The sequence below is a fragment of the Corvus moneduloides genome, chromosome Z (genome assembly GCF_009650955.1).
Source record: "Corvus moneduloides isolate bCorMon1 chromosome Z, bCorMon1.pri, whole genome shotgun sequence".
In the NCBI taxonomy this organism is placed as follows: Eukaryota; Metazoa; Chordata; class Aves; order Passeriformes; family Corvidae; genus Corvus; species Corvus moneduloides.
Window position 1 is genome coordinate 57,122,088 of NC_045511.1, and position 18,988 is coordinate 57,141,075.

The window sequence follows — 18,988 nt, forward strand, 5'->3', positions numbered from 1 at the left end:
ATTCCAACAAGAAGGTTGTTCTGTTGCTGCCTGCTTTTCATATCTGGAGCAGATTTGCAACCTGCCACTTTCTGCTCAACCTGTGCTATGCCAGTCTGTTACATTCTTTACCTTGTAATTTAGAGTCCCAATTAAAGGAGCTTTCCTTTCCTCCTGCAAGAGCTCCACCATGAATGTCTCTGTGTCCAGCTCTTTCCCCCATCATGTCTTTCCAGAAGTTAAGATAACCTTCAGGAAATACAAGTACAACCACAGACTGTTTTTTTCCACCTACACTTGCAGCTGGGCATTATTCCTTTAATATATTTAGCATACGATAAAATGTAAAAATGACCCAGAATATTTAATAAGAATCATGTTAATACCAATTTAAAGGAATATTTTCATTTTCAGCCATCTTTTCATTTGATAATAAAATGTTCTGTTCAATTTAACTATTTCTTTAGAGCATTCTCGGGTTGAGGGTGAAATTCCAAGTGGTTTTCAGAGATCTTGACTGTTGATGTTTGATACATGATAATGACAGATTCTGCAGCATAGGGCTGTGTGGGTACTAAGTCTGCTAAATTTCCTAAGACAACCATTATGTTTTCCAATAGAAAAATAATTTTTGTTCAAACTGCATTTTTTTTCTTTCCCTTCAGAATGTTCAGCTTAAAAATTAATCTGTTTGAAGTGAGTCCATCAGTCTTGGTAAATTTATAAGCAAGTACACTTGCACCCAGTGTAGTTGTCCATGTATAGCAGCCAGCTATTGGCTTGTTTTATCTGCTGTTACATTTCTGTCTGTGTGTAGACTGTGACTGAGTCACTTCCTAATCTGTTCTTTTCAGATAAATAAACTACTTAGTTCTTCTTAGTTATGGTTCTCAATATTTTAAAATTCCTTGTGTCTTTTTCGTATTTCAACATCTTCCTTGATCAATGGACATGACATCCTAGGCAGAAATATAAACTCTGAAACAAAAATCCATTAATCAAGAACTAAAGGGGAATTAATACCCACTAAAGTGTGGTTTTGAAAATTACAACTTCTCTAGCTTCTTTAGAAGATATTGGAACTGGTTGTTGAAGATAACTTTGTGCAACACCACCAAGTTATTTTCAAAAGTCTACCAATTCTTTGACTATTCAAGTGGTACAATGTGAAAATTACATTAAATAGATTAAAAGGTACCAATATAATTAGGTAAAGTCATTATAAAGAGTAATTGTCAAGTGCCAGGTTCTAATAAACCTGAAGAACATAACTTTGCTGATGCACATTGATTTGTCAGTGAGTAGATCATTTACTGACTACAGTTCTTTGACAGTGACTAAAGGGGGTTTTTAAATGAGGATGACGTCTCACTGATACAAAGCTTTCTAAGTTGGGTGCTAAAACAGTGTGTGTCTCTGCAGTCAAATACATGCTCTACTTTAAAAAATCAACCAAAACAACTACAAAGAAAAAGCCAAACAAACAAAACACAAAAACAACAAAAACCAAAGAAAAAACCTTAATCAAACCAAAAGTCCCCAAGCCGTCCAAGCCCCCTAAGCTGTCCAAAAAACATATCAATCTCCCTTAAAATCCAACAAAAGAACCAAAACTAAACAACCCAAAAAAGCCCAGCACAAAATCTCTTCCTTAATGGAATGGAACATTTAACTTGCAGGGAACACTGACCAAAAAAAGCCCAAAACCTTCAAGGTTAATGATTAAGTACCACTTTGCTAATATGTTCAGAATTATTACTGTGATTCTTTTATGCGTATAGGGAGTAAGTTCACTTTTGGGCAAACAGAATAAAAATCATCTGGTGTCCATTTTGATTTTAAGAACGGTTTGATTTTTTTTTTCTTTGCCAGTAGTATCCTTCCCTGCATATATTTGGAGTCTTCTTAACAAATTTGTACAATTTTTGTACACATTCCCTCCTTTGCCAGAGCGTGAAAGGGTATTTCAACAGCCTTTCTGCCTGTTCCCAAAAAAAAAAAAAAAAAAAGTGCTTCTAACCACCCTTTGGCACATTCCAGTCCATTAAATCAGTAGGATCTCTTAAATAAGTAGAAGCTCAGGTAAAAAAGGCTTTCACAATCTAATGAAATGCTTTGGACTGTTCTTGATGCTGTTGCATTCCGTAGCAATACTTAATAGCTAGCCGGGCTGACTTCTTCATCTGAAACCAAAGATTAAAATTTGTGTGTGATGACAACTTCTGTAACATGCAAAGATTTTAATGATTTTAGGAAGCTTGATAGTTTGCAATCTGGAAGGTCTTGTGTTCTTTAGAACAACTTTTGATTACATGATTTTTTCTATAGTGTAGAAGTGGTGTAGTGTTTTCTATAGTATAGTGACCCTGATTCTCTTAGTGAGGAAATATTGCACTAACAAAACAACCCAATCCCTTCAACTGTTCTCAATTCATTTTAGTATGAAAAATGATTGGGAAAATGTCTTTAGAAATAGAGAAGAAAATTTAGAAATAAAGAAGGATGTTAATTTCAGGGATAACTCCAAAACTATATCCCTTTTTTAAATTCCACTGTTTTGTACTCAAAGATTACTAAAGAGAACTATATTTATTTTTATTGTGCAGTTTTATACAGTGCTTTTAAAAGGGAAAAGCCATGCTGGCTTTTTGGATTTTTGGTCTGAGTATCTTTGACTGAATATAAGTACCAAGTTTAATTTAGTCAGGGTTTCTAAATAAAATACTTCATTAAACTGTGAAATCTGACCTCTGACAACTCTTTCTTCTGTTCTTTTTTAAAGCCAAAATCCAGTGTGATTTCACAATATGCAGTATTACTGTTTTGTTGAAATGTAACTGATACCTATAAAATAGGGAAGTAATTTTCTTATTTATCTTTCTCCCAACTATTTTAAAGTTAAGATTTCTCCTTTTGAATCTGTATACACTTTCAACAGTATGGTCATTGTTTTTGTTTACTAACTTCCTCCTTTTTTTTCTTCTTTCAGAACATTGCTACATATAAACTTCTTGGCACCTTTATTTATGGTTCTACTGTGGGTAAAACCAATCACTAAGGACTACATTATGAACCCACCTTTGGGCAAAGAGAGCATTCCTTTGTAAGATTTCCTTTAAAAATTCTTTCTCGAGTATTGAGAACAAAACAGTGTCTTAGAGTTGTTTGAAAGTCATTGAACCATGAAAGACTTTTAATAGAATCTGCTGTCAGAGGTATTGTGGAAGGTGCAGCTGAGTTCTAAAGAGCTTCTGTTATTTCAAAAGAATGAGAAATGGTTGCAGAATATTGAGTGTTAAGGTGGTGGTTCCCAAAAAGCTGCTGTCTTCTGACATCTCAGTGGCAGTAATGGGTTGTTCTTTGTAAGGGTGGAATACCACCTCACTACTAGCTGCTGGAATCTTGTATCCTGCATATTGGTGTAGGAAAGGAGCAGTTTCACTGAAAATAGTTGAGATATGTTGGCATGAGAGCTGAACTAGGATGTTTGTCTTAAGATCTACATGCTGATGAAGTGGTATTGAATTGATAGGTAAAATATTTAAAATACAAAAAGGGAAAGAGTTTCCAAGAAGAGTGGTACCTGAAATACTGTATAAGAAGCATAGTTGATTGTCATTGTCACAGTTAGTCTTGCTAATTCAAAATAGTCTTGAAAAAGATATGATGGGCTGATACATTTCTTGCTTTCTAGAGGTGAGATAAGCTTCTAGAGTGATCCTGTGACCATTGAGCTATTACATAAAACACAATAAATATACATATTTTGTATATCTTTTGTTCCTCAGTTTATCTTAAAATGAATGTTGAACTATAACTGGGTTTATCAGGCAACTGAAGTACCCATTTACAGTGTAGTACTGTTTACTGCATAGTCCTGTGTGTCTGAAAACCTGTAATTATCTGAGCAACCTTGGGCTTTAGTGTTCTTCCTTCATTACGCAGAATTTAAGCATTTAAGAACTGCTCTTGTTTACAGAGAAATGAATACTAATTTGGATCTAAATCTGTAGGGCTTCTGAGAAGTAGTAGGAAAAAGAAGGCAAAAGTAAATACTACTTGCATGTGAACTTCATAACTGTAGTTTGTGTGTTAACTAGTTTGACAATTTGCCTCAAGATTACTTTACAGATTATACAAACAAATAACTGTAGCAGTAGGTAGTCTTTGGAAAACAGCATTACCCTTTGTTTCTTATCCACAGAATGTCAGAAGATACATTTGATACCATCAGATTGTGGATTATAATCCTGTTATGTGCTTTACGGTTGGCTATGATGCGTCATCATTTACAGGCCTATCTGAATTTAGCCCAGAAAAGTGTGGATCAGATGAAAAAGGAAGCTGGTAGAATAAGTATGGTTGATTTACAGAAAATGGTAAGTATGGTGGCACTGATTTATGTATTTGTAGTAGTTCAACTCTGCAAATTACTTTTTTCCAGTTGGTTGTCTTCTGCAGCAGCAGAGCTCATATCTGAATGAAGCTTTCTAGACTATATCTCCTATAAAAATAGCACCATTACAGAGAAATTCTGCAAACCAAAATATGGAGAGATGTATCATCTGTGTTATGTGGATGGTTTGTCCTTGGTTATTTGGAAGTTGTTAAAAAAGATCCCTTCCAGTGAGTGGTGATCTCTAACTACAACATGGGAAAGAAAAAATTAAATTTAGATAGAAGGGTAAAATATCAACTATGATTTTTAAATTGAGGGAGAATTTATGATAAGGTGGTTATATTTTGGAATAAAACAACAGATGTTTAATGCTGTCAAACCACTTTCAAGTGCACCAGCCTAGTTAAAAAACTGCCTATCTTATTGTGGATAAGGTGACATTTCTTAGGGTTCTTTTTTTTAAAGAAAAGTAGTAAAGCATACCTTGAACAAATGGAGGAGGTAGAATGGGTGTTGTGTGCTACCTGCAAAATAAGCTTAAATTTCTAGTGTTGTATGACAGTGCTATCTAATGATCCTGCTGAGTTGGGATGTATTGCAGGAGGAATATTGAAGCATGCTGTAAGAAAAAGACTCCTCTTCCAGGATTGTCATTATTACTTATAGTTACATTAGGTGTCTGAAGGTTATAAGAGAACTGTGCAGTAGTTATTTACAAAGTGGCTAGGAATTTGCTTCAGAAAAAAAGTTAGGAAAAACATGTGGTAGCAACTGGTTAGGGTAGAACTGTGCTGATTGCTGTAAATGCGCTATTTTAGTACTGGGAATTTTATTCCTATCTATGAAACAGTAATGTCTTCTCTTTGTGGCATTTCTTAAATCCATTTCTCCAGTATCTTCATATATTCTCTTTGAGAAGGCCGTAGCCTCTAGGTCTAGTCTTCTACTGTTTTACTAATCATACCTGCTTTACCTTTTTTAGGAACTTCTGCCAGTGTATTCTTTCCTGTCTGTCATTCTACAGATCATTTGTGATTCTAGTGATCATTACTTTTTAATTTATTTTTGTCATATTCCATCAATTTTTTTACAATATTTTTGTCTCCTGCTTTTTCTTCTGTCAGTGTCCACTACTTTTTCTTCTCATGTTAGTTTTTTGATGCTTGCTTGTTAAGAAGCCCTTTGAGGCTTGAGAAGTATTCCTAAAACTGTCATGTCTGCGTTCATAATTTTTGCCACCCTGCATTCTGTTCTTTTTTAAAAGCCCGGGTAGTTTTATTTCACTGCTTGCTTGCTGTTGATTCTGTGGCTCTTTTCCTTCTTTATTTGGTTTAATCTTTTAGGTCAATAGTTTATATAAAATATGTACTGTTACAATCTTGAGAAAAATGGAACAGATGGAGAGCAGGGGGAGGGATATATCTATATGCATTTCGATGAACCATAGCGTATAACTGAAATAAAGATCATTTAAATGCTGTTATTGATCTAATGAAAACTCATCTTGTCATTGTTTTTAAAATACAGGTGTTTTTCCAGTGGGAAATCTTAAAAATATCTCGCTTCTGAAAAAGAACTGTAATATCAACCAAACTCTCATTTATTTTTTATGGGGCTTTGGACTGTGACTACTACTTCATTTTAGAAATAGGATTTAGTTTGTAAATAACTGGGAACTTGAAAAATTAAACATATATATTTATTTTTGTTTCTGGTGTATTAAAATAGGAACCATTGAATGATGGGATACAGTTTGCAGAAGCAAAATTGATGCTCTTTTTTTTTAACAGAATTGATGCTTTTAATTATTTTCTTTCAGCACTTCCTCTCAGATTTGTAAATGTCCTGAAACTAGAATTCATTATGGGGATTTCTTCATTAGTTCTTTTGAAGATGATATGTCACGTGCCAAGAGTTACTAGAAAATTCTTAAAACAGCTTTAATGCATAAGTACTGGGTTTTTTTAATAATAATTTTTAATAAACTATTTGTTTTTTCTAGACATGTTCATAAAGGTCTGCTTTGATCAACCAGGACTCATGAACTTCACTCTCCTTCATTTTTCCAGGTGGCTCGGGTATTCTATTATCTCTGTGTAATTGCACTGCAGTATGTTGCACCATTGGTAATGCTCCTTCACACAACTCTGCTCTTGAAAACACTAGGTAAGCAACATTGGATCAACAGAAGTTTATTCTGTTCTACACAGGGCTTTTTTATTTTCACCTGACTAAAGAAGAATTCATGGGTACTTGAAAAACACCCTTTAGTTTCCTGTACTTTAAAATGTTCATGTGTGGCTTCTAAGCAGTTTTTTCTGTTGCTCCTTTTGATATTTTTCAATTCCATGCTAATTTGTTTGATTTATTTCTGAGAAATTGTGTAATGCAACCAATTAAGTTGTTTACTTCTGTTGAAATATTTGTCTTTTTAGGAGTATTTGAGAAGTGAACTGTATAAACATGATTGGTTGAACTTCATTAGCATCTCATGAAGGAATTTTTTTCATCTTTTTGCCTTTGGTAGGCTTTTAGAATGGGACTTGTGAGATACGGGGTTCATATAGTTAGTGGGAGATCTGAAGTCGCTCTGGTTTGAGGTTTTTTTCTTTCTTTCTTGTGAGAGATACCTTTCATAACCTGCCATGCAGCTATGTCATTCTCTTTGCAAAAAGGCAATGGATAGAGATAGGCTTTAGCCCTGCCCTGAAGAAGACATCTCCATTTGGTGAGATGAATCATACCCAGGATGTACAGGGGTCTCAAGGCAGCTATATCATATGTAGATGTTAGGATGTCAAAATACAAGATGAATGCTACCCTAGTAGGTTGCTGGTATGACCAGAAAGTCCTGCAGATGAATATAGTTTGTATTTACTAAGTTATAAAAACTTAACATTTTTGTGTATGTATTAAAAATATATTGAAAATATATCCAATCTGTAAAGTGATTGAATTAACAGAACTTGTATTTAATTCTACAAAAATCTGTTACTTGTTTCTTTTTAACAGGTAATTATTCTTGGGGCATCTACTCAGAATTGAATTCTGACACTCCAGTAGAAAAGAGTCTGCTTCCCAATTCTGTTTATTCTGTGTCTCCACCTGCTGATGGAAAGATGAAAGTAACTGTAGTCCAAATAACAATGGCTCTGGGAAGCCTAAAGAATATTTTCACTCCTCTCCTGTTCCGGGGACTCCTGTCTTTCCTCACCTGGTGGATTGCTGCTTGCCTTTTTTCTACAAGCCTTTTTGGGCTCTTCTATCACCAGTACCTGACTGTGGCATGAACAAGTCAATTGACAAAGCAAGTGTGAGGTCAAATTCTAGATACAAACCCAGGTACCCAAGAGGAGATGAAGAGAAAAGAGAACTATATATGTGAAGAGAAAACATATCATAATTATTTTTAAACACTTCCTTGGTGTTCTCAGGGTAAATAATCTTAAAATGCTTAAAATTGCAACTGGGTTTGTTATTTTTGTTACCCAAATGGTAGGTAATTAATTGAATTATTGTATTGGGACTGACTGACATTATTGTGTTGTAGATGGTGGTAAGCATGCTGAAAAGATGCGACCTCTGAGTATCTTGGTTTCCATAAACAGCAAGCCAAACTCAAAAATTTGTTTTAAGCATCAACAGTTATTGACTGAACTGCATTCAAAGGGTACTGGACATAGTGATCGTGGCTGCCTATGGATTAAGTCTTGAAACTGAGCCATACAGTGAAAGGAGAGAGAGGGGATTTAAAAAAAAAATTCTGTTGGATAGCTGTTGATCACTTTTCCCCTTGGAAAATGCAAAAATCCAACAGGAAAAAAGAGATACTGTATATTACAGTAAGGAAAGTTGTATAAAATATAAATTTAACAGGAGTAGATGTATGTACCTGACAGGTATTGCTGCCTACATATTTTGCAGGAGTGCTTGTGCAGTAAGAAGAGAGTTATAACAAATATATTGTTTCAGTCCCTGCAGTCATTTTGAAGTAATGGCCATGTGTATTGGTGCTAGTATTGATCCACAGATTCCATCTGGATCTTTTAAAGTTCTTCTTTTAAGGTAGTGGATAAATTCCATTGAATTCACAAAAGAACAGAAAATAATTAATGACACCAGTCAAACATTTCAAAACAAAACAGTTTAATCCTGCTGATTGACACTGTATGTATATGTGTAATGTACATATAAATATATATTATATATAAAATATATAATATATATGAAGGTGTGAAATATGGAATCTTTATTTTAAATTACTGAATGTGTCTGACAGGGCTGTGGGAGAAAGATGTATGTATATCTAGTGATTTCAAGGTCCCCTTTTGAAATGAAACTTAAATTTTTCTTTTCTTTTTTTGGAGTTCAGTTGAAAGGGCTATTTGGTTTTTCTGCCTCTTTAGAGGTACTTAGTTATACTAAAGAACTTACACTGTCTTGAAAGAAGTCTACTTAAACTGTTAATCTTAAAATTTCTGCTCTGTCAAATCATCATCTTTTGCCACTTTAATCTGTGTTAACTTGACCGTATAATGATAATTAATATATCTTGGCTTCAGAAATAGATTTTCTGTACAATAAAGCAGCTATATAGTATGAAAAAGAGCAAAGTATTAGCTTTACAATTTTTGCTTAGCTAGAGAGATAGATTCCAATCAAAAAATTGTTTTTTCAGATGTTTTGTGTATTTGCAAAACAGGAATGGGGATTTATATGCAGTAGCTTTTTTAAACAGTTAATATTACACTTTGCAAATGTCAGTGGATTTTTTAATTAATACTAGCTGGTTTTATGTTACTGTTCTTTTTCTCTTGAATTTGTGTACAGCTTTGGCATATAATAAGCATTTATAAATGGAAAAGCTTAACTAAATATTTAATATGTAGCAAACCTACCGTATGGGAAAACAAACTCAATGAATGCAGAAAATCAAGATTTTGAAGCTGGTGATAAACTATCTTACTGTGTTGAAAGCCTTTTAAGTTATTTATTAGTTTATTAAGTTGCATTTATTGATATTGGGGAAAGATTTGTGTACACCAGCCTAGTACCTACTGCATGCATTTGGGATGTCTGAGAACACCTTGCATGATGCTACTGGTTTCAGTGTGACTGGGGCTGCAAGCTTTGTTGTTTTCACTTTTTGTAACTAACAGGGACAAAGGCTTAACTGTGAATTGGCCTAAAGGTTAATATTTGACCTCATAGTTTTCAAATCACAAAGCATTCCTAGGAGGCATCTTTCAGATGAATAACAGAATGACAAAATATGACAGGTCCAACAATACTGGAGCCATTCTTGTATTAGTTCTAGGTATGTCATTACTACAAGATACATCATTACTAGTAGAATTAATAAGACCAGCTTTTAGGTTAGAGTTAGGTGTTCAATGCTAATCTTCTGTTCAGTAAAATGAAACGATGCAAACCAGTTTGGTTCTGATAGTGAACTTGCCTGTTGAAGCTCACTATATAGAAGATGTAACCTGTTGTTGCAATCTGAAGGAGTGAATTTTGGATATTTGAGAATACTTCAAAATAATGTTAAACAGCAGTTTCTGTTGACACAGTTATTCTGAAAGCCCCTAAGCAAAAGTGGTCTGTAGTTATATAATAATGCATTCAGCAAAGGTCATAACTGGATCATGTAGCTGAACTTCACAGAGCTTTTCCTAAGAGCTGGTGCTGCCTTACTATTCAGACATCACACTGATCACAGTGAAAAATAGGCATCTGGTGTTACAAACATGAAAATCAATGCTTGTAGCCATTGTGCTGTTCCACTGTTCTATAGACCATTGTTCTGCAGAACTGAATGGTTGACCTTTTGGTCAGCAGTCTGATCTGAGTGGGAGATGGTCTTTCTTTGGATCCATTTAATCCTGACATGAGTCCAGAAGGCTTATGAAAAACTAAATATGGCAATAAAAGCCTTTGAAATGTGAGGTGACAGTGAAACCAGAGGGACCATATTGCTAAGATTGTGAGCAGTGCTTCCTACAAGTATGTGATACACTCAAAAATGTCTTTTAAAGTAAAGTAGCAACCCTGATAATCTTGACTTCCATGTATGTTGTGTAAGGTTCAAAGGAGTATCTGCTCACTTCTTTAGTAAGTTCCTTTGAAACAGCAGCTGGTAAATGCTTTTTTTGTTTCTTTGTTTCATGGAGACCTTTATCAACACCTGGCAATGGGAAAGCATCTTGCAGAAATGGAAGAGAAAGTAAAACATGACTGAAAGGTTGGTGGGCATTATTCAGGATTCTGAAACATTTTGTCTTGCTTTTTGTCCACTACTTAATTAAAAATTTTTAGAATGGTTTGGGTTGGAATGGATCTGAAATGGATCACTTTCCACAAGACCAGGTTGCTCCAAGCCCCGTCAAACATGGCCTTGAACGCTTCCAGAGATGGGCAGCCACAGCTTCTCCGGGTAACCTTATCCAGTGCCTCACCAGTTGCACAGGCAAGAGTCTCCACCTAACACCTAATCTAAATCTCCCTTCTTTTAGTTTAAAACTATTTCCCCTTGTCGTGTCACTCTCTGCCTATGCAAAAAGTCATTCTCCCTCTTTTTTATAAGCCCCCTTTAAGTACTGGAAGGCCGCAGTGGGGTCTCCCTTAGTTTCTGAGAGATTGTAGAAGGAAAGGTTCCTTTGGCAAAGAACCCATCTTTGTTTCTTTCTTTTCAAATTCGGATCTCCCTTCCTCTCTTAGTGACGTGACTTCTTTCTTCAACTTCTGTAGATGATCTACAGTGCTTTCCCTATGTTCCCTCTCAGAACTGACTAGGCTAAATCAGTCCAAGATTGTGTTTGGACTTCTGTTTAGTTTAAATTTACCTATTTCTGAAGGATAAGTTCCTTTAAATAGTTCAAATAACTTTGAGCTCCAGCTGAAACATGAAAAAACTTGTTAACAATTGTTTAAACTCTACACTTACATTATATAGGTCCCTTGAGAAAAAGGGTTAGGATGGTGATAAACCCAAGTCTTCCAGCAAGTTCAGGGAGGTCCAAACATAACACTTGGGCTATTTCTGAGCTAAGAGAAGTTGATTAAGAAAAGGAGAATAGATTATAGAAAGCCTATTCTTACAGGTGATTATTCTCAGGCCATGCTTGTCCTCTTTTATTCCTTCTCGGGCTATAGGTTATGCCAGTTGTTGAGGTTTTGTTAGCTGCTCAGTTCTTTCCTCTTCCAGAATTCACTTGCATAAGGATCAACAGATTGAACAGTAGCATCAGTACAAGACAACATCCTTGTACAGAAGATACTTAGAGAAAATTAATTTCTGTTGCAGTTGTTCTTCTCATTTGGGTCACAAGTACTGCAAGGTGTCTAAACAGAAATACATTCTTCCCTGGATTGTAAAGTCAAATTTGTCTAAGAACAAAAATGCTACCAAGACATCAACGCAACAATTAGGCAGCATTACCTCACTCTGTGCAGTAGTTAACAAGTACAGAAATTTCAGCTAACTTCAAAGGAACAATTCAAAGTGCTGTACTTCACTACAGTTACTACAGCTAAGTGGTAATAGGGATATTGGATATCACATAGAAGTTTGAACACATCTGATCTTAAAGCTGTTGGAAGGCTCTCCAAGGTAAAAGGCCTTATGTCTCTTTATTCTCAAATATCTGTGCTTTCCACAGAGTAATTTTGATCAGTTTTTAAATACTACACTTCATGCTTTTTCATATGGCACAATTTGCACGTGTATTTGTTCAACACAGCCCTTCCCCACCCAGACTTAACCCCATAGTTAATTTTGTCACTATAAAGTTACAAGATAATTTTAATTAAGGTTTAAGAATTAAGTGCCCAGAGAAAATGAAGACACTGAACAAGAATGAGGCCAAACAAAATTGTGTGTTCTCTTGGAGAAGTATGTTACAGCTGAGCAAAATCTTAATGGAGGAAGACAACAGCAGGTTACTTGTATCCTAAATCAAATATTAAATGTGAATCTTTACCATTATGAGTAACACTGTTATTTTTAGCATCTGCAGCCTAAATCCCAAATGGTAAATCAAGAGCAATATTTCAACCCACTGATATCTACTCTAAAGAGCATCTAGGCAACAAGCTTAGAAGCCAAATACCTGATCTCACTAAGCAGGCTGATGCAGATTGGTCTGTCTATGCTTCAGAGTGATTTTTTGCGACTCCTTCTTTAGGAAGGCCTGCCGTGCTTTGTGACCTGTGCAGCACAAGCAGTGAAGTGGATGGCATGTCTCATTTGCACTCCTTAGTACTAGACTGAAAGGTCTTCCTCCTCTAAGTGAGATCATGAAGCCAACATATCATTTCCAGGCTGCTTTCACTGACATCTGTATATGCTGCACTTAACTTTTTCCAGTCTCTCACTGTGGACTATCAGAAGAGTAATATCACACTGGATGTTGTTTTGCATGCCAGTGTATATGTATTTTGATACCTTTGATTTCAAAGGCATTTTTAATGGAAACTATTTTTAATGCTAATACCATGGATCATATTTTCATTTTTTAAATTAATATCAGTGCCTGCAACTAGAAGTCAAAAACTTCTACAGTTTTTTTTTTTAAAGTTTGATGTCCAGACTGAAGTGTTAGCAGGTATGTAGTTTTATATCAAAGTGCAAAATCCACCTGTAAATACCAAATTTTTTCCATGTGATTACATGTCAGTCAAGAACCCTTAAAATTTGTACTTGCAGCATTTTTTCTCAACAACATACAATCCATACGACTCTGCTATCTATAAAATACACATTTCAGAAGAGCTTTGAATAGCTTTTTACAAACCTGTTACCTGTAGGTCATTACTGTTTTGTTGTGCTGCAACATATTTTTTAAAACCTGGCTTAAAATTCTTGCACTTAAAGCCAACCTTATTCTCTCTTCCTCTGTTCATAGTAACTCTGCCTCCCATACAGGTTCTAAGCTTCCAGAGTGTGTATTCACAGTATTTTTGATAAAAACTTAGGATAAAGAAAAAAGCATCAAAAATTGTATTTCATAACTACAGTTCATACATATCATGATGTGCCAACTGTTTTTATTTTTCCTGTCTTTGGTCATTCCTTTGTTCCATTGGAAACAGCATGTAAGGTTTTCTAGGAGGAATACACATGGAAAAATATTCTGTAATAGAAGTTACAGAAAGCTGTCTAATGTTTCAGTCTTCCCATTTATGTGAGCAAATATTAATGCAAAGAAGCTATTAAATAATTTCAGCCTAAAATTTCTCATAAGGTAAACTTGTTACAAATTGCACAGGGAACATCTTCCAAGTTGTAAATATTTTACTTTAAATCTTTTACTTGTCTCTTTGTTGCTGGGAATGCACAAATTCAGTGTTGTTGTTCAGTTAATAGTCTTTTTTTTTTTTTGTCTTTAAGTGAAAAGCACATATTACTTTCCATTCTAGAACAAACCTAAGACAAAAAGACCTGCCTCCCTTCATTTAAGTATTTGCCAAATGGGAAAGACTTTGATGTTATGTATGTAAATTTTAGCTTCCTCTTATTGCTACAATACTGTTAAAATACGATTTTTATACCTACAGCTTTACAAGTACTAAGATTGTCATGCTTCACAGTGAGGATGGTGCCAAATGGTGTTTGTGTTATATTGATCTGGTGTTGCATTACCTGCTGTTTAAAAACAAATTGCTTCCTATGCTTTTAGAGGTTCAGCAGGATCTGTGATCAGAAGAGCATAACACATGTTGAAAAAGCTCTGGTTTAGGGTGGGTTTTTTTGGTTGTTTTGGGGTTTTTTTTTTAGTGGAGTGGATAATATTTGGGTACAACTAATAAACAACCTTCACTAATATTGCATTATTTTTATATACTGTAAAGTGCCTAATCATGGGTGATTCTTGTAGCCCTTGGAATGGGGTTTGCTATGAAATTTTTTTTTTCATACTGTTTTTGGTTTATGTCCATGTGTGGTTTTGTGTTGTTAACATACTGGAGACAAGATTTTGAAGAAATCTTTTCCGTTCCTTGTACTTAAATGGTAATCTAACAACTTTGCCCATATCTGATTGGTAATTGAATGCCCCTAATTTAAATTAACACCCCTCTGCTACCTGCCACCTCTGCATTGTTTTCTTTATGACTGATGGCAAGGATTTACAAGCTTTGGAAAGGGTTGACTTACAAAGTTTTGTAGTGACACCTGGGGTGTTAATTATACCCCAGTTGTCCAGGCATATGGGTGACTTCAGCCAGGTAAGTTGTTCTGCTTGGGCTCAGAAGGCTACACTGAAGTTCACTGAATCTTTATGGATTTGGAGCACAAAGAGTGCCAAATGTGATATGGCCGACTGACACCAAGCTCCAAAAAGTTACACCTTGTAGAATTTTGTAGAATTCTGTTAGGGTATTTAACAGTGAAACCATCCTTACTTTAAAACTGCTTCTCCACCTTCAGGAATGCAAGAGCTGAAGGCAGAACCTGCCTGGTTCAGCATGGAAGTTAGAAAGTGAGGAAACAGCAAGCCCGTGCTCCTGAATTAATTAATTATACATTCTTCATGTGAAGTGCTTTTAAGTTGAGCTAGTGTTCCTGATTCAAATCTACCAAAGGAAGCCTTCTTCTGAAGAAGGCTTGTCACAGCATGTTGAGCTTTTAGCTCTAAAAAGTGGGTGTAGAAATCTGTACTCTATATAGTACACTATTTGGAAACCTGGTACAGTAAGCTTGCTAAATATTTCCTTCACTATTTGTAAGAATTTACATTACTTTTTTTACTGTACAGCATTTAAGAAGCTGGTTTTGCCTTGCTCAGGCAGCGTTTTATACTAATGTAAAAATAATAAGAATTGGTTTGTTGCCTAAATGCCTAAATTTCTTTAACAACAGTAAACTTCACAAAATTGAAGCAAGGTTATGCTTTCTTATTACCTGTACATTTTTTGAAATGTTACAGTTTAACTCTGCTTTTATAATGCACACCTTATTAAAATGAAATTTATATCTGTTAGTTAGTTGCTCATTAGTTTGCACACAGCAAATCTAAGAGAAACTGTGATATCTGCTGTTTACCAAGTGGCCCCATCAATTTGCCTGCCTTTGTAAAGTGTTAATCCATGTTGGACATATAATGTCTACTGCAGTAGACATTGTACTCTGCATGCCTTACATTTGTGCACTGTGAAGGACAGACCGTTTTACGGTACTTTAGGTTTAAAAAAAACCTTCCATTATTTTATATAGTATTTCCCATATCCAAAATAGGACAATTTCTAAAGCCAAAGATCAATAAATGTTCGTTGTCTACCAGTGTGATATTTTTCTCCTACATTTTATGATATATGCTGCTTTTTATCAACTTGCAGAATCTCCCAAGAGCATGTAATAACCAGGCTTCTTATCAGTTTTTCTACTAGTCTAAGTTGTTTACTTCTTCTAGAAATAATTGAGTAGACCACTTAGTCCCGCCTTCTTTGGGGTGCAGCAAAAAAAATAACTTTTGAATATAAATGCAGGTAGTGTCTTACTCATGTGAACAGCAGTTTAACCACAATGAACCATTTAGAGATTTCTTATGAATGTTTTCATTTTTGTGTGTTTCACTATTTAAATTTTTGTACCATTTCTGGAGAAAGATTGGCTGTACAACATAGTAAGTGGAGGAAATTCTGAGTTTCCCAGTACACTCAAAGGATTTGTCACCCTTCTTGACTGTCACCCTTCCTGATAGGAAATCACTTAGAAAGGGGTTGTGTTTGCTTCCTATGAAAAGAAATGTGTTTAAAAGCATTACATGGTCTCTCCTATTTGTTTCATCCTAGCAGCACTAAGAAGTATACTTAATAACATCTTGTAACCATCTTGAATTTGATTTTTGGAATATCAGATTTGGTTACGCCTGCATTTTCTTTTCACGTGTGCAACAAACGCAGGTGATTGATGCCAAAATTGCTCCTATAGTTCCACAGCTGTAAAAATAAAAATCCTTGAGAGAACATCTTTCTTTAACCTAAACAAGAGCCATTCAGCAATAGCCATCAATTGTGTTGCAGAGGCAAAGTGTGCCATGGTGCTAAGAAGAGCCAGTCTTGACATTTTGGGTGAAGATTTGAAAGTCTACAAGGCATTTGAGCTGTGGGACCCCCTCCTGAAAGTGTAACAAAGGTGAGTTTGAAGTGATGGTTAAGAGGAAGGAAATTATAGTGGGAGATCTGCTTATGTCTCAGAAGGCAGCTTAGCCTTCTGCTTTCTTCATGCAGCCTGAAACTTCAGCCTGCCTTTAGAATCCACAATCCCTGGGACTTTGCAGTAGAATAGTTTGGCCCAAAATACAGTGAAAGCCTTTGCAGTATGCTGCTGGAATGAAAGCAAGCCTTGGATTTCAAGGGTCGTATGAAGTCTTGCTTTTGAATTCGCCAGCTCCACACTGTGTAACGCAAATGACTTAGAAGGTCTTCAGTTGACCTCTGCTGTCACATGCAAACATGCATGATTCAGTGCAGTTCCATAGCAGATTATGTGCAGTGGGAGAGGAAAGCCTGGATGTAGCCTCCAGCCAAGAGGGCAAGCATCTGGTACCTCTCCTGTGCTGTCTGATCTAGGTAGGGCTGAGAAAATGTTTAAGATGTTGCTGGTTTGATTTCAATTTTATGACAAATTTTCAAAGAATGTGCAACACAGTTATTGTTGCTTGCCTCCTTAATAGGCTGTTACCTTGTGGACCGTGAAATGCAGAGACTGGAAAATCACTCTTTTGGAGAAATAATTCATGTTCTGTCGACATCCATATTAAAAAAGAGAAAGTATTTTTTTTATACTTTGGAGTTGAGATTAGTGTTTTGCTTTCCAGGGGATGCAGCGCTGATGAGTCTGAGGGAAAGTCAGCTTTTCAGTTCATGAAACGGGAGCCGCTCTATGATATGTCTCTCTTTAAAGCAGACAGGAAAATAATCTTTCTCTCTGAATTACAAGCTTTACAAGCTACTTTCAGTGGTTCTGGATAACCAACCCCTGTCACGTTCCTCTCACCTGTCAAATTTCAAAGCAGCTTTTCAACAAGTATAAAATTAGTATGATTTCCTGAAACTGTCATTTCTATAGATATATAATGTGTAGAATTTGTGCATTGTCAGAAACTAAAAGAATCCAGGGTCTTAGTTGGAGTTGGCTTGGTCTTCAAGCATCAGTGATGTCCATTTGCTTCGCATTCATTTGTGTTGTATTGTGAATAGGACAAACCTCCCAAGTTTTAGTCATATAATCTGTTTTCTTCTTTGAGTGAACACATGTTTTGGTATCAGCCTGACAAGAAAAGTAAAATATAAAAATCTTCAGATTTTTTCTTTTCCAGATTTTCATTTACTCTTTCTTCATGGAGTGGGATTAAGCTGTTGCTGTCATTTCACAGACAGCATGAGCTCACAGAACTGGGAAAGGGGACATGGGGAGAGACATCAGCTGAGTTGTGTATTGAGGAATTTGGGCTGCAGTTTACAAAATGAAAGGTACAGAAAGCAGTTGTTCTGGACAGGGATTTTTTTTTCCTCAGGAAGGTACGATGTGGTTACCTGTCTTTTCAGTGCACACTGCTAGACTCTATCTGGGATATGAGGAATGAGTGCCATGTTAAAAAGCAAAGGGGCAAGCTGGAGATGATATTGTGTAGTGCAGAACAAGCAGGACTAATGCCATAAAACTGCAGGGTGAGATGGTATGTGTTGTTTTTCATGTGAAAACCTGGAAAAGCTGTAGGGCACCAGGGGACCAACAACTCAACCACTATTTAATCAATTTTTCTTATTAGAATTGGAATTTTGGCACTTTCGGATTGGCACAGCTGTGGCTGGTTTGCCACATGAAAGGCACAAATCTAATTTCTTCAACACAGACTATGCATAGTCATTTTTCTATATTGCATTGGTTTTAATGCTTTCAAAAAGTTTTAGTGGTAAAATACTTTAAAACTTTGCTGACATCTAGTAAAAAGGTAATGTAAATTTGAAAATGAATATAAAGGTAATAAAAATACTTTGTTCTGTCTAAAGACAATGATATCTTAAAAGGTAGACTTTGTGAAAATTCATTTTCTAAATGCAGCTGAATTGAACTCCATTGGCACAGTTTTTAGCTGAGGAGTGTTGTTCTCAGTGCAGCAACCTCCAAAGGTATCAGCTGTGTTGTCCCATGGACACAGTGGGCCAGCCAGCACAGGCACATACTTACCATTTCTCTTTGCATCCCATACCCTTGTCATCCTCCCCCATGTAGAAGGACACCAGGCACAAATGCTCCTACATGAATCTAAATACACAGATTTACAAAACTATTACTCACCCTGTGTATACTCATTCAGAATAGTATTGTATTCCTGGTCTTTTCATGCCACCCCTGATCTACCCCCCAAGATAATAGCCTCCCAAGTGCTAATTAGGCAGCCTTATTAATGCATATCACAATTAACTTCACCTGTTCTTTTGCAACAACTTTGCAGCTCTGGTTCTTACCTGGATATTTGATAATTCTCAGCTCCTTTTAGTAAGTACTAGGCAAGACAATTGTTTCCCTTTTTTTGTATGTATGTGTGTCTTAATTTTTATCAAATGTAGTACTTAGCACTTCGTTGTGTTTCTTTTTTAAAA

The 18,988-nt window shown here is 35.7% G+C and overlaps 1 protein-coding gene across 8 annotated transcripts in view; it reads left to right on the plus strand.

Annotated features, from left to right (window-relative positions):
* Positions 1–15,659, plus strand: part of TMEM161B (transmembrane protein 161B) — a 180,016-nt gene extending 164,357 nt beyond the window's left edge. For 4 of the 8 annotated variants that reach the window (XM_032096223.1, XM_032096219.1, XM_032096224.1 and 1 more), the window contains 4 exons: positions 2,969–3,082; positions 4,184–4,358; positions 6,448–6,544; positions 7,391–15,258. In XM_032096223.1, the coding sequence (XP_031952114.1) occupies positions 2,969–3,082; positions 4,184–4,358; positions 6,448–6,544; positions 7,391–7,668 (664 nt within the window). In that variant the 3' untranslated portion in view covers positions 7,669–15,258. Of the gene's footprint in view, positions 1–2,968; positions 3,083–4,183; positions 4,359–6,447; positions 6,545–7,390 lie in introns of all 8 variants that reach the window. The other 4 variants (XM_032096221.1, XM_032096218.1, XM_032096216.1 and 1 more) reach the window with 1 other exon arrangement.
* Positions 15,660–18,988: the final 3,329 nt, after the last annotated feature.